The sequence below is a fragment of the Furipterus horrens genome, unplaced genomic scaffold (genome assembly GCF_987537825.1).
Source record: "Furipterus horrens unplaced genomic scaffold, mFurHor1.1.pri manual_scaffold_1, whole genome shotgun sequence".
Classification (NCBI taxonomy): domain Eukaryota; kingdom Metazoa; phylum Chordata; class Mammalia; order Chiroptera; family Furipteridae; genus Furipterus; species Furipterus horrens.
Window position 1 is genome coordinate 23,401,096 of NW_028327171.1, and position 16,374 is coordinate 23,417,469.

General features: G+C 41.0%; 1 protein-coding gene across 3 annotated transcripts in view; it reads left to right on the top strand.

The window, feature by feature from the left end:
- The window catches only part of KCNAB1 (potassium voltage-gated channel subfamily A regulatory beta subunit 1), a 315,639-nt gene that overhangs the window by 277,572 nt on the left and 21,693 nt on the right, over window positions 1-16,374 (top strand). For all 3 annotated transcript variants that reach the window (XM_090273156.1, XM_090273146.1, XM_090273164.1), the window contains exon 9: window positions 15,779-15,864. In XM_090273156.1, coding sequence (XP_090129282.1) covers window positions 15,779-15,864 — 86 coding nt within the window. The remainder of the gene's footprint in view (window positions 1-15,778; window positions 15,865-16,374) is intronic.

Genomic DNA, 16,374 nt, shown 5'->3' on the forward strand with positions numbered 1-16,374 from the left:
GAATTGTTCATATGTGTTACCAGTTCAGAGGTTATCAATAACCTCAACAAGTACAGTTTTGATGACATAGGGAGTGGCGAGAGAGGAAAAGTCATTGAATCTCTAAGTCTCAGTTTTCTCATTTGGAAAACAGCAGAGAAGCCTCTTGATTTAGGTTGACAAAGTAAAATATCTCTGCCCCTTTTTAAAAAGAAAATTTCAAAAATCACCCAATGAATAACATGCAGGTCAAAGAACTAAAATAAAAACTCCCATTCTAATGAAAGTAGCAGATGGCCAAGACCTGGACCAATATATTTGAAAGTGGAAAAGGGATGGAGAAATTGTAAAGGACTTAGTAGAGCTGAAAAGTTGTATTAAAAGTGCCTGCAAGTGAGAAGCAAGTTAATTTGCACCACACAACCTGAGGATGGTGAATGCATTAGAGGCACCAATGTCACTGAAGATGGGGGTGAGGTGGGAACTACAAACAAGGTAGTTATTTAAAAGTCACTACAGGGCGATTAAACTCCATGTCCCCATATCTGTAGGCAGGATCCTACCTCTCTCCTCCACTGAAGGAGGCAAGAGGTACATTAACTAGAGAAATTCATTGAGAAGTTTCTAAGGTATAGTCTAAGGAATACGAGACAAAGAGGAAGGTGGGGCCAGGCTAAAAAAAAAAAAAAGGATTAAGAGACCCCAGATCTTCCCTCCCACTTACCTCCAGGTCACTATGTACTTTGCCCATGCAAAAATAAGAGAACATTTTCTGGAGAAAATTAACTATCCTAGAAAAAAATAATCTAACAGATACTGACATTGCTTGAAGGAAAACCTCAATGGGACAAAGTGGAAAGTCCCTTAATTGCTCTAGTTGAGACATGCCATCCAAGCACAATTTTAGTGCTTTACTTTTCAACAGAATCCCAAGGATCACCTGACATTCAAAGAAAATCTCTAATATATATATTTTTGAGAACTCAACAGAAGAAAACAGAGCAATGCAGAGAAATATAGAAAATTTCAAGGAAGCTATAATTAGTATACTTGGTGAGAAAAAAGAAGATATTGCATCAATGGAACAAGAACAGGATAAAAGAAAATGCAAGAGCAACACAGAACTAGAAAAAATCTTAGAGATTATAAAATATTACAGTTAAAAAATTTTTAAGTCAATAAAGACATTGAATATTAAAGTTGAGGAAGATTCCAAAAGTAGGGGGGAGGGGTAAGGCACAGACAATAGAAATGAAAAGAAGAAAATTAAGGTTTTTTTTCAAGGAGGTCCAATATCAATGTAACTAAAAAAATTTCTAAAGAGAACAGAAAAAATGGGGAGAGGTAGTTATTTTAAAAAACAATACAAGAAAATCTCCTAATTGGAAGAATATGAGTTTCCAGATTGAAAGTGTTCACCAAGTGTCCAGGAAAATGAATGGAGACCCGCACAGAAGAACATTATAATGACATTTCATAACTGAAAAGGTAAAAGCATCCTAAAATATTCCAGAGATTTAACCACATACACCCAGTAAGTCTGGAGGATAAAGAGTGCCCAGGGGTTTTCAACAGCAAAACTGACAACCAGAATACCACGGAGCAAGGCTTCAGAATTCCAGGCAAAAAGATGGTGGGCAAGCTACCAACCAAGGGTGAGGAAATAATCACATTTTGACTTTTCTGTCTCCCAAACACAATTCCTCAGAAGCTCCTGGAAAATGTGCTCCACCAAAATGAGAGAATACAGCCACGAAGGGGAAGCCATGGTATCCATCTCATTAAAGGGAAGAAGAGAATCTTCAGGATGATGGGAATATAGAGTGGGAAGTGGCCGGAGGACGGCGGGCTCTAGTTGGGATGTTGCCAGGAAAAAAAAAAAAAAAAAGGAACTTAAGTTCTCACACGCTCAGCCATGTGGAAAATTATATTCAGAGACATTTTCTCAACACATGGGGAATGCAGCGATAGCTCCAAATAAAACTAAGTTAATGAAGTGATTGTCAACTAAAAGAAAAATGAAAAGCTATAAAAGAAAGCAAACGTAATCATTGTAATCTATTTTGCTCAGTAGTGGATGCTATGTATGTAGTCATTATAATAAAAACAGAATATGAATTTAATCCTAAACTGAGATGTGAGTACATCGGAAAAATAGTGAGCACGTAAGGATGTATGCTCGGGAGCTAAAACCCTCACTTCCATAGGCCAGTAGATAATATCTAAAAAATCTAGACCATGATAGGAACGCATAAATGCTGAGAAATATAGAAATTGATACCAGAATTAACAGCTGTGTATGTTGCAAATAGTTTCCTCTGGGGTACAGGCAAAGAGCAAAGGGTCAAAGGACTACTACTGCTTTTTGTTCACAAGCCTTTTAGTTTTAACTCTTTAAACAATGTGCTTGTGTTACTTTGACAAAGCTAAAGATTAAAATAATAACCACATACACACACACGTGGGCAAATGAGATAAAAATGCCAGTAGTATTGAACTGTCAGTATTAACTATGATCTGTTGAAGTCCAGGCATAGTCCTTGGGGTTCAGAAACACACGATCCAGGCTAGTTTTCCTACCCTAGAGTCCACCATCAGAAGCCAACCCACTTCTCACAGACCCCTCCAGAAGCAGGCCAGCACTGGAGACCTGCCTGCTGTTTCATGAACAAGCTATGCTGCTGAGCCATACCCCTCCCCTCACTGACCTCCACAGCAGGCTGTGACAGATAATCCATTGCAGCATGAGAAGAAAACATAAGTTCCATTTATTTTATGTCTTATTATTTTTAAAGAGTAATAACAAGAGCACCATGTGGACACACACACACACACACACACACACACACTCACCCTTGGGCAGTTGCCTGTATGAAGTGTGCGATCTCAGGAAACAGGAAAGGCTGGTTCCCAAAGGAGCTCTGCAGTTAGCATGTTGTCCCTTTCATGTAAGCTGTCATGATCCATCAATACTTCCCAGTCCACTTGGCTGGGCACGAGTCTGCCTATTCCTGACTCACTGAAGTGTTCTCTATGGCTAAGAGCAGACTAGAGCTAGACTGCTTGCTTTCAAACCGCAGCTCCAATATTTACTAAGCTGGGTAACCTTCAATAATGTACTTGCCTTAGCTGTGCCTCAGTTTCCTCACGTGCAAAATAACAGTAATAATAATAATAGACCTATGTGATAAGATTGTTGTGAGCACTAAATGAGTTACTATATGTAGTGTTTAGAAATAGGCCAAGTATATTATAAGCTCTATATTAGTGTAAACTGTTATTATTAATACTCCAGAACAGCGATTTTCAACCTTTTTCATCTCATAGCACACATAAACTACTGAAATTCTGAGGCATGCCAAAAAAATATGTATTGCTGATCTGACAAAATAATAGGTGTAATTTTGGATGGCTATTATTGTTTGGCTGTTGTCATTGTTTTACTTGACAATCTAAGGGAAAAGAGGTCAGTGCCCCTGACTAAATAGTCAGGTATTGCATGTTTTAAAAATTCTTGCAGCACACCGGTTGAAAATCACTGCTGCAGAAGACAGAAGACCCTAGTGTGTGTGTGAGGGAGCCTCATAAAATGTGGCCTGAAAATCCACAAAAGTTTAGGACATAAAGGATTAGGCCAAACTAGCGTTCCCAAGAGGGACTATTCATTACACCCTTTCAGTCCCTCACCCCTCTGGCTGCTCTTTGCCTCACAACCAGGTGTGCGTTTCTCCTGAAATACGGGGAAGGAAATGGGGAGGGGAGTTGGACAACATGGAGTAAACGTGAGGCATTTTCCTTCCATGTCATGTTTACTCAAAGATTTGTAAAGAAAAATATTATTATTGTTTGCTTTATTATGGTATAAGTCAAAATTTGCATACATTCTATGCCAAAGTCAGGATTGTCTAGTAACATTTTCTTCTGTGGTGCTTTAGTGGCTTATGTGGTAGAGAGATTTAAGAAGCACTATCTCCCCTGAAAAACCTTGCTAAACCCTCCCTTAGCTGAAGATTCTAACTGAGAAAATAAGGGGAAAGAGTCATCTTTGGGTGCGGGGTGGAGAAGAATCTCAGGAATAGAAAAGAAAGCCCCAAAGAAAGAGAAAAATGGTCCCAGATAAAAGCAGACAACATGCAGCACAGGGAAATCGATGCAAGGAAGAGAACGTGGAGCCTCCCAGGACACACCCAAGGGGCCAGCCTCCTTTGCAGGGGCTCTCATAATAAGCGTTGCTCGGCCATTCCTGGGCCTGCCTTATATTTTAACATGCAGAGCAGCACGTGCCTCATTTAAAAATATTAGCACAGTTGATATTTTCTCTTTACCAGTAGTTCCGTGTTGAAAAGCTGAGAAAATCATCCATTCTCCCATGTCAAGTTTAAAAGTTGCCTTTTGGTTAGTTACCAGACACCTCACAGACATAGATAAGCTTTCAAGAGCCAAAATGGATCTGGGCCTGCCAGGAAGTTGCCTCTGCTGGAAGGGGAGAGTTTTTAATATCATTAAGATGAAGATAGAATCTCCTTCCAGATGTCTCCCATGGCAGGACCAAGAAGTAAGGCCAGTTCTACATTTTTAAAGAAGCAATAAAGATTGCTTCCTGTTACAGCATGAAACTAGATTTGCCCATAGAAAACCTCATTAGGATAAATATTTTTTCCTGTTATCAATCCTCTGCCAAGTTGCCTGCTTTAATCTTTCATCCACAAGATAGAATTCCTTTTAAAATAAAGTTAAAAAGCCTTTTCCAAGCAGCTGATACGCACAGACAGTTGTATAAATAAAAAAGCTGCAGACTGGATAATAGAATAAGAAACTACAAGTTAAGATGCCACATCAGCCTCTCTGACCAATAGGGTGACCTTCACACAACTTAAAAGACCAGAAATTCAAGGCTTGAGTCAGATACCTACAATGCAATGATAGATGGTCCCGAGGATAAAAATAATTGTTCCACTAATAATGGATACGAAATATTAGGTGCCATGTAGAACTTCCAGGGTTAACTTACATTTATTTTTTAGTAGCTCAGTGAACATTTGGAAAACTATTCCTTAATGAGTGTTTTACATAATACATTTCCTTTTAACACACCCAGAGACTTCTTTCCTCAGTTGCTAGAGATATTTTAACCCTCTACATGCTTCAAACAGCAAACTCAAAAGAGTGGGCATGAAATATATAAATATCGATTTGTAGAAAAAGAAGAAAGGATATGTTGTTTCATTTTGCTTTCTCACGGGGTTTGGTGGGCGAGTCTGATTTTAGAGGAAAAGGGAAAACCTGGCTTCATCAAGTTTTTAGTGTCTCTGAGCCTAAATTTCTTCAAATGTAAAATGAAAATGTAATAAAACCACTTCACTGGGCTGTAGTAAAATTTCGATGCAATCCTGTTGATTAATGCCCAGCACAGAGCCCAGCACACAGTAGGCACTCATAGAATTAGCTCTCTCCCTATCCCTCTGTTGTTGGTGTGCCCAACCAGATGCAGTATGAGTACAGAGGAAATCGCTGGCTGTCATCCCAGAAGTCCCCTGTTCTTTCTCAGGTACCCAGATGGTGTACGATGCTTCCTCCAAACTACCAACCAACCCAGAGGAAGGACACTTCCTCTCCCCTTGCTTGATCTCAGTTTCAAGATAAGTTCTGGGTTGTGTAAAGCCAATCAGCCCATTTTTTCCCCTTGGCCAGAGTCACTGGTTCATGTGACCAAAACAGCACAATCAGAGTGAATGTCAGGAGTCTTGGAATGCGGAGGCAAGAGGGCCTTGGACAAGGAGGGACAAGCAAGCAGGTGGCCATAGATGTTACTGATAGCCACCCTAAGGCCACAGTGGCATCCAGCCTGGGGATAGCAGAGCACACAGGAAGAAGGTAGTCCTCAAAGATGTGGAACAACCAGTTCTGAAGCATAGATTAAGAACTCTACACTTCCAGTGACAAAATTTGATAGATCTCTTTTATAATTTAAGGACTTTTAATTGAGTTTTCTATAACTTTTTCCATTAAAATAAATAAATAAACCAAATCCAATAGATATACCAAGAAATTTGAAACATCCTCATTTCTAAGAGAAACTGCAGCCCAAAATGCAAGAGGATCACAAAATAAAACGATAAAAATTCTCAAAGATATCATCTTTAGATCTTTGATATATTATAGCTAAATGAGGGGTATTTCCAATTTCTATCATGTCTTTCTATGTGTTACTGATAGCTTTTATTATCATATACCATAGTACCTTTCATCATAATTGCTCCTGATATATAAAAAGAGTTTAATCTATACAGTAAGTTAATTTCCTTAATTTACTTCTGCATAAGGAAATTATTCATCCTGGTATATTCACTAAGAAAAATCAGGTTATTCAAGATCAGGTGTTCATGGGAATGTCATCTATGGCAAAGAAGAACAGGTAACACCTGCTTTGAGAGTTTTCTAGGTCATCGCTAGAGACTGAATGTTTGTGTCTCCCCCAAATTCCTGTGTTGAAAACCTAATCCCCAGTGTGGTGCTATTAGGAGGTGGGGCCTTTGGTAAGTGACTAGGTCATGGGGGCGGAGCCTTCATGAATGACGTTAATTTAGTTATAAAAGAGACCCCAGAGAGTTCCCTCACCCCTTTCACCATTGAGGACACAATAAGAAGCTGTCTGTGAACTAGGAAGAGAGCTCTCACTGGACACTGAATCTGCCAGCAACTCGATCTGGGACTTCCCACCGCCAGACTATGAGAAATTGATGTTTGTTGTTTAAGTCACCTTATGGTATTTTTGTAATATGTCTATGGTATTTTTGTTGAAGCAGCCCAAACAGATAAAAACAGCCATATTCTATGATAAAATGAGTGGGCTTGATTGATGAGAGCAAAACCTCAAAAAATTTAGAAGGAAAAAAAACTTTTTTCAAATATTAATTTTTTCATGTATGTCAGAGAGCCCATTTCCAGAGAGGACCCATGTTCAGACTATGAAAAATCCTTTTTAAAGGATTAACCACTAACATTGTCAAAGGAAACCCCAGGATGCTGACATACACTCCTACAATCCACTGATGATACAACTTCTAGCTTAACAAATGAAGATATCAGTGAGGTATCTAGGAAATCTGCACAACTCTGGAATTCCGGTTCACTTAGATTTGTTTATTTACATACATTTCTTTACTTGTTGCCTTGCTCCAGATGAAATTTAAGGCAATGGGGTTTTTACTTACTGTCCTTTTTAATGTCTCCAAGTTAATTAGAATTCATTCTACTGTTCATAAATCTTAACAGAATCTGGCATGTGGAAGAAGAGCACTGTACTCTGTACTCACTGTGAATGTCATCAGGACAGAAATGGTCTAATTAAGTCATTTAATTACTACCATTTAGTATTAACCAAACATAGGAATTACAAACTGATATTTTGGAATCACTAGGTTTTAGTAGGAAATAGTGGGGACCATATGTATATTCTGATGAAGGACAAGGTGTGACTTTATGATCCATATCTGACATAATTATTTGGAGTGTCAGCAGGCAGTAGCTGGTCTAGGTGAGCTGTTGGAAAGACTGGGTGTAGTGATAAGAAGATTATAAAGAAATAATGAGGATAGAGTCATAATGAAAGATAAGAAAACTATGTCATTGCCTTAGGCATGTCGCTTGGCCATTCTCATCTAAACATGTGATGAACAATTGCTCTCTTGCTAGGATTAAAGATGCCTGTCTGGTGGAGGAAGAACTAATATTAAAAGTACACAGCATCACAGAGCCTCCCCCTCTGTAGAGAAAGCTGAACAAGGAATGAGCAGGATAATTTCAGGACAGCCTTTTTGTGTGTTCAGCAGTCTCAGCAAGTGCAGGCTCTTACTAGCGAGAGCTGTTCTTATTTGCAGGTTCTGCAAATGGGAATATCTGGAGTTTTATTCAGTTTGAGATAAGGTGAAAGATGGAGGAGGAGGGAGGCATCACGGGGGAGGTAGGGAAATGCCACAAACTCAAACGAGTCTGATTAAACTGTCTCTCTACCTATCTTTCACCTATTCACTCTTTCAAGGCAGGGGTTGTACTAAAGATGGCCAAGCCTTTTTTACCAGTCCTACACAGGTGGTCTAGAACCTCACTTTGGAACTTAGCGGCACTTACTACCTCCTGTTTTGTTCAGGGCCTTTGGACTAGGGGTAAAAGTGAGATTAAAGGTGTCCCATTTCAATAACCTAGTCCACATTCCAGAATAAGATTTGGAAGTCACATCTGGACAATATCAAAGGCTCAGTTCAAACCATAGGGGTCAGGGAAAACCAGTGTGTGGCAGATCAGAGAGGTAGAGGACCACGTGCCCTTTGGGGGGGGGGGGGATCTCTTTGGGTAGCTGCAGAGTGAGGACAGTGCATTGTCTTTGGAGACATAAAGCTCCACATGTCCTTGTGGCCTCTTGAATCTGGGCTGTTCTGATCCAGACCATTTTGACTGACACCCTGGTCCAGAAAGCTATTCCTTGTAAAGGAATATCTTGTGAAGATCACTCTTTCTCTAAGCTTCAACAGGTCAGATGCAGACACAAGCCTTCTTTTGGCTCTGTTTTTCAAACAGTCATCAGATTTGAGGTCTTTCCTCATGGAAAGAAAAAACGATAGCTCACATTTCTTGTCATTTAAACACATCACGAACTACAGTCATCAGCATATTAAGTACAAAGGGATGAATATAACCACATCCAAGGCATCACACATTCACAAATACACAGTGGGATCAATTACATAAATACTCTATTATTCTTCTGTCCCTACCCACCTTCTCCCACAGTGTAGATTTAGATATGACCAATCACAGAACTTCAGAGCTAGAAGTGGCCTTAGAGACTATCTCCTGAGAGCTTGCTCAGGAGTCTATCTTTCTGAGCTGTAGCTTCTTCGTCAATAAAATGGGGGTTAAAGTATAACCCCCCTAAACAGTTATTATAAAGATTTCTTATGTGCTCAATTAATATCAATCTTCTCATTTGTGTTGAAGAAACTGAGATCCAGGAAGGATGAGAAATGTGCCCAAGTTAGTGACAATGATGGGGCATAAATGCCTCCTGAATCCTGGTGGGTGCTCACTGCAAGGTAAATGAAACCAGGTTTTGCTTGGACAGTCGGCAAGCCTTTAAGGCTAAATGTGGCATTGCTTCATTTATGGGTATGAGTTTCATTCCTATGAGAAAGGATAGTCCTCTATCTCCAGACATGCAGCTGAGCTCTGAGGGAGCGTTCTCAGAAGGCAAGAAGATAAAGGACTGATAAAGAACCAAGAAGAAGCCTCCGCCACAAAGAGGCATGATTAGAAACCAGCACCACCACAGGCTTCTGAAGTTAATAAACAAGCCAAGTTAGGTAAATAAAAAACAAACAGCTGGTTTGGAGTAAACATCCTGCCCAGATGTTACGAGTGTTCACAACAACTCCTCTGACGAAACCAAGTCTCTGTGTTCTACCAGTGCCCCGGCTGCTATATTTAAAATATTTACAATTATTAATAATATTCAAACTTTTAATTATACCTTAAAACAATGAGCTTCTAGCCTATATTTCCTCCTCCAGAGTAAGAGGAAACTGCACTGGAATATGTCTCATGTTTCTTTTGTTTTTATTACTTTGTGTTTCTATGGCCAGCTGAACTTGAGTACATTTTATCAAAACATTAATTTCTGCTTATTTATCTCCAGTCATTATGATTTATTTTTCACCCAGTATAACTATATGCTTACAACTTTCAAAGTTCTAGGGAACATTTCCCATGAGCAAAGTTTTAATGTATGTGAGCAACAATTTTTTGCATGAGAAACAATTTTTTAAAAATGTTCATCAACAAATTGTTTTCACTTAAAATGTTTTATTAAGGCCTTTAGCTTAAAATACATATTTTAAAATATAGATGACCTACATAACTGAAAGGAGAATGTCAACTTTTTTTTTTTTTTGGTAACTAAAATGTTAGCCTCTGAGCCTATTTGAAAAGGAACAAGAAACAACCAGAGCCACATCCTGCATCCTTGTTACTGTTTGTGTTACTCTTAGATTCCGCAAGGCAGCGGAGGTTTTTTTTTTTGGAGTCAGAGTTTTCCTTCTCTGATGTACCCTGACTGGAAGATCGAACCAGCGACACTTAGCTCGCAGGCCGACGCTCAATCCACTGAGCTAAACCAGCCAGGGCCAGCCAGTAGTCTAACTACATGAAATAGCTTATGTTCTTCAAACAGTCCATACTCTTCTACTAGCAGATCCTGTTTCGGGCTGCTTTACTTACATCTCAAAGCTCAATAACTAGGGATGGGTATTCTACTTGGTATTAAAATGCCAGTTTGGGGAACAAGTTGATCAAATATCAGATATGAATAATCATTTGATGTCCTTAATACTGAATCTTAATTTGGGCATTCTTTGCTTCTCTTACTACTGTTTCTCTTACCCCATATAATCTTTGTTTTTTGAACTTCATCATTCCCATAAATGACCTGAGAGGATCACAAGCATGACAGTAAACCATGGGCAAAAAGCAGGACCAACACCGGCAACTCCTGCGGCGCACCTGAAGCCAAGCTGTATTGACTCCGTCTTTCCCTTGGACCCTTCAGCTGCGAAGAGAGGGGGGGTCTGCTGCATGGGCAACAGCAGACCCTCCATATCACCCTGCCCAGGCTCTGTAGCTTCAGCGTCATTGCAAGATGTCGATTCAACACGGGAGGAGACAGATACGATGTCACTCCCGAGTCGGACTGCACAGCCATTCTCGGCGGTGCAGATAGACTCTTAAGAAGCTACACCATCGTCTCTCGAGACGGACGGCTGCCGACGACGACGACTCTTAGATTCACAAATTAGTCTACACATTATCTCATGTCAAGCTTCGAAAGGATTCCATGGGATCAATATCATCCTCACTTTACGGGTGGGGAAATGGAATCTTCGGAGAAGCAAAACTGACCTGTGGCATGTATAGATGGCCAGCTGTGTGCCGGGATGCCGGGACCAGGAGAGAGAGCTGCCTGTGGCCTGCCGATTACAGAATAGCAATGATTATTTCAACCTGGAAAGGGGTGCACAGGGAAGATTTAACACAGTTTCTCTGATGGTTTAGAGAATGTTTCTCAAACTTGGAGATTTGAAAGATAATAAAAGTAATACAAAGGCCCAGGCTCATTGAAGTAGGCTAGGACCTGGACCTCTGTTTGTTCATCGCATTCCTCAGGTGATCCTAACTCATACCAAAGAGTGTGTGTGTGTGTGTGTGTGTGTGTGTGTGTGTGCGCACGCGCGTGCGTGCTCACATGCAACAATACATGCATGTCATAGTGACTACATGTTTACACATCTACTCAAGTAAATAAGTTAAAGGTTAAATTATAGCATGAAGCATTCAGATTAGATGAAAGAGGAGAAAGGAACTGTGAGAGGAAGTTTATACCCACTGAAATGGCTTACTTGGGAATGGCATGAAGCAGAGGTTCTCAAACTTTATTCTGCACAGAATTACTTGGAGGGCTGGCTGGTTAAAACAGACTGCTGGGCCCCACCGGCCCCAGATTTTGTCATTCGGTAGGTCTGGGGGAAGACCCTAGGACTTGCATCTCTAACAAGTTCCCTGAGGCTGCTGATGCTGCCACACTTGGAGAGCATTGCGGTAGACAGACGAGCACAGTGGTTCTCAGTCCTTCCTGCGCTCTGGGATTCCCCAGGGATGAGTTTTTCAAGCATTGATACCAGGCCTCACCCGCAGAGATTCTGATATAATAGAGCTTCGGAGGAGCCCGCATGGTGTGATTTTGAATGTGCAGTCAGGACTGGAAACAGCCGGTGCCTGGGCTTCCTGGAAAAGCGGGGCAGTCACATTCAGTCCTGGGTTGCCAGCTTCAATCAGTTTTCCTGTGTGTTCTTTCCCAGAAGCAGGTGAATGCAATGCACTAAATGATCTTCCTAATGTCCTTCTCCTGACTCCGAATCGATGCCCTGACCATGCTTTTAAAATGCATTTCCATGATACACAAGTAAAACAACAGCATTTAGACTCAATTTTTTTCCTCAACAATACTGCCCTCTAGTGTGCTTAAATAGTAGAATCACGTAAAATCTCATCTCAGCCATCAGTATGGCAATTTCCTGTTAGCTAAACACTTGGGGGATCTTTCTCTGACATTTAAAAAAAAATGAATGTGTATTAAATTAAATTTTATTTGCTGGCAACATAAATCTCCAACTGCAGCCTCTCAGTTCTCCTGCAATGTCTCCCTACAGCCTCCTCCGGGATAAGAACTGGATTAAAGCTTTTACTACAAATAAAAAGAAACTGAAAATAAGAGCCCTGGTCCCTTTCTCTTCCTATCCATTCTATTTTTAAATAATTCCTAGGGACAATTACAGGGGCAATTTGTGATATTATCAGTCAATGCAGTTGTAAAGACACCTTTTTCCTCAGAACTTGTGAGAAGTGCCTTCATCCAATTACAGTAAAATGAGAAGAAAAGAGAAAGCTGGCTTTGTTCACTTGGCCCAGTTTACAATTTTTGGTTGCCCTTTGGCTCTTTCTCAAATTGTAATACTGTGATCAATCACCTACAAATCTTGCAATACTATTTCCATTATAGATGGTTCACGAAGAAGACTCTTTTGCTTCTGACAAAGGACAAGGGACTCCTGGAGTTCTCCTTTCAAAAATCCACCAAGCTCGTCTCTGCAGGGCCAGAGGCCACACAGATCAGGGGGAAAGAAATTATGAGCAACTCCAGTACCTGGGGCATTGGCGTGTCATGCGTAGGATCTGCCACGCTCAGAGCCATTCATTCTCTTCTTCACTTTTCACACCCACCTCATTTTCGCATGACTGGTGGTTTATTTAGAATAGAATTCATCAAACGGGAGCTCACAAATCTTTCAGGGACAAGTCCTACATACCTCCAGGTCCCACCATCTTGCAGAAGTGCCCTTCCCACCCAGCTTTGCCCTCCTCCATCTCTCTTTAACAATCTCCCTCTCCCTTCTTTTTCCCCCATCCCCCATCCCATATCATCAATAACTCCTCTTTCTAGATCACTTCCAACACCACGCAGTCTTCCTCTTACCTCTTCCATCTTTAAAATAAAACTCTCCTTTGGCCCTAAAGACCCCATCAGCTACTGCCAATGCCTCTGCTCCACTCACTTCCAAACCCAGCCTACCCAGGTTGTGCCTGAAGCCTTCCCCTTCCCACCCCAACTCTTCTGTCAGCTTCAGCCTGGCCTTGGTGCTGTCACACCACCTACGCTGAAACTGCACTTCTCGTGGTCTGCAATGGCCTCCTTGTCATGCAGCCAAATCCAGAGGGCACTGTGTGGGGTCCTTCTGACTTAAACGCTCACGGTATTCCAGGGTATTGGCACAGCCCCTTCCTGAACCACTCTCTGCTCTCGATTCTGCAACAGCTCCCCCTCTGGCTTCCTGATGACCTTGACCCCCCAGTGTCCTCTCTCCAACCTCTGCACTGACTTTTAGAATCTCTTCTCTTTTCCCTCAGCAGACTCCCTTTACATAGTCTCATCCACTTCCATGAATTTAAGTACAACCCCTAGACTGGTAACTAATAAATATATCACCTCCAGCACGCTCTGCTTACTGTGCCACTCATCCAGTGTTCTCCACACGACATCTCCCCTTTAGCGTCTCACAGGCATCTCCATTTTTTCCATGTTCAAAGAGGAACCCCCTCAAAACCTGTTCCTCCCTCAGTCTCCCTCATCACTCTAAAGGGCCAGATATCTGGGACACTGCCTTGATTCCTGCCTTTCCCTTACCTGCCACATTCAGTCCATCTGCAAACCTTGTGGATTCTACCTTTAAAATATATTTGAATCCACCCACGTCTCTATTCTACCATACTATTCCAAGGCACCCTCATCTCCTGCCTGGAATATCACAATACCTTCCTAAAGACCTTCCTCCTTCCTACAGTCCTACACCTATGAGTCCCCATGAACAGTCAGAGAGAGCATTCTGAAACATAAACACCTCCTATTATTTCCCTTACCTAAAAATGTTAATGATGTCCCGTTAAACTCTGAATAGCATACAAATAACATGGTTTGCCCTCTGCCAACTTCACCTTATACCCCTGTCCTTCTTCTTTTCTAGACTCCTGCCACAATGGCTCCTTCCAATTGATGGAACTACTAAGCTGTGCCTCAGGGCCCTTGCACATGCTATTTCATTTGCCTAGAAAATGTGCTTCTCCTGTTCTTACCATGGCTGGCTCCTTTTTATTTATTTTTTTAAAGAATATTTTATTGATTATGCTGTTACAGTTGTCCCAATTTCTTTTCCCTTTGCTACCCTCCACCCAGTACCCCTCTTCCCTCCAGCAATCCCATCCCCCTTAGTTCATGTCCATGGGTCATGCATGTAAGTTCCTTGGCTTCACCCTTTCCTGAACTATTCTTAACATTGTCCTATTTTGTACCTACCAATTATGCTTCTTAATCCCTGCACCATGTCCCCCTTTCTCTCTCTTCCCCCTTCCAGCTGATAACTCTCCAAATGATCCCTATACCTATGATTCTGTTCCCACTTTGGTTGGCTGCTTAGTTTGCTTTTATTTTTTAGATTCTGTTGTTGATAGTTGTGAATGTGTTGTCATTTTAATGCTCATAGTTTTGATCGTCTTTTTCTTAAAGAAGTCCCTTTAACATTTCATGTAATAAGGGCTTGGTGATGATGAACTCCTTTAGCTTTACCTTGTCTGGGAAGCACTTTATCTGCCCTTCCATTCTAAATGATAGCTTTGCTGGATAGAGTAATCTTGGTTGTAGGTCCTTGCTTTTCATCACTTTGAACACTTCTTGCCAGTTCCTTCTTGCCTGCAAAGTTTCTTTTGAGAAATCAGCTGATAGTCTTACAGGCATCCCTTTGTAGGTAACTCTCTTCTTTTCTCTTGGCTGACCTGCTTTGTAGAAGAAATGTAACCATGTTGGTGACTTCTCACTCAGTTGACCCTGAGGCTCTCCGTGCTCTCTGGTTCTGTATCACATGTGGATGGTGCCAAGAGGATGAGCTCGGCTCCACCTCCCTGGGGAAGGGATCCATTGTCCTGTTTAGGAAATGTGATGTCAAGCTGAAAAGGCTGATGAGCAAACTTGGTGGGGTCATGAACAGGCCCCAGTGAAATTTATTATGTGGGTGTCTTAGAATAAAGTTCAGTTCAAAGTGGTCAAGCACAAGGAGTGCTGTTGTGGGCTGGGAGCCACTGTGGCTTCAGCTGTTTGTTCAACATTTAATATGTTTATCTTTCGGCTAAATTCATTGTTGCTGAGTCATCTCTATTATACAGCCGCCCTGTGTGAGGCCCAGCTCTGCAAAGCCAACATACAAAGGCAAGCCTTCTGACCTCAATGATCTTACATTCTAGCAAGTCAAAACAAATGCTTTCTCTTACTTCTCACTTTGGTGAGCAAGTACCCAGGTTCTGAAGGAGGTTAATCATGAGTTCTTTTATCAGGCCCGGAACCATGAAGCAATAAAAATAAAGGAAGAACTTAAAGTGCTCATTATGTTTTTAATATCATTTAATGTTGCTGCTGCAAATGGAAATGGAAAGTCAATTTACCCAGAAGTACCATCAGCCTCCACACCATCAATATTTCATGGGAGATTATTATGTTGTCACCAGTGTCAAAGCAATTATATTAATCAAACAAATACTTGGATTAAACTTCTAAGCCTTGGGCAAGGGAAAATTAAAAAAACAAAACAACACATTACTTTGAAAAGTAGAGAAACTCATAAAGTGCTCTTTGTTTGGCCTTCCATAGAAATTGTGCGCGCCATGACACACGTGATAAACCAAGGCATGGCGATGTACTGGGGAACCTCACGGTGGAGCGCCATGGAGATCATGGTAATTTTGTTTCTTTCTTTAAATGGCCATTGGACATCTTTTTACAGGGGTTATTACACTTTGCTTTATTGCACTTCACAGACAGATACGGTGTTTTTTACAAATTGAAGGTTCGTGGCAACCCTGCATCAAGCAAGTCTATCGGCGCCATTTTTCCAACATCCCTTTGTGTCTCTGTGTCACATTTTGGTGATTCTCACAATATTTAAAACTTTTTCTTTATTATATTTCTTATAATTAAGGTATGTACATGGTTTTGTTTTAGGCATAATGTTACTGCACACTTAATAGACTACAGAATAGTGTGAACATAACTTTTATATGTACTGGGAAACCAAAAATGTGTGTGACTTGCCTTTATTGTGAGATTCACTCAGTTGCAGTGGTCTGGAACTGACCTGCAGTATCTCCGAGGTGTGCCTGCATTGTTCCTCAGATACTGTGTGTAAATCACAAGACCTCTTACAATCTTTCCTCACAATTGCTGTGGCACTAGAATTCTGTGATCAA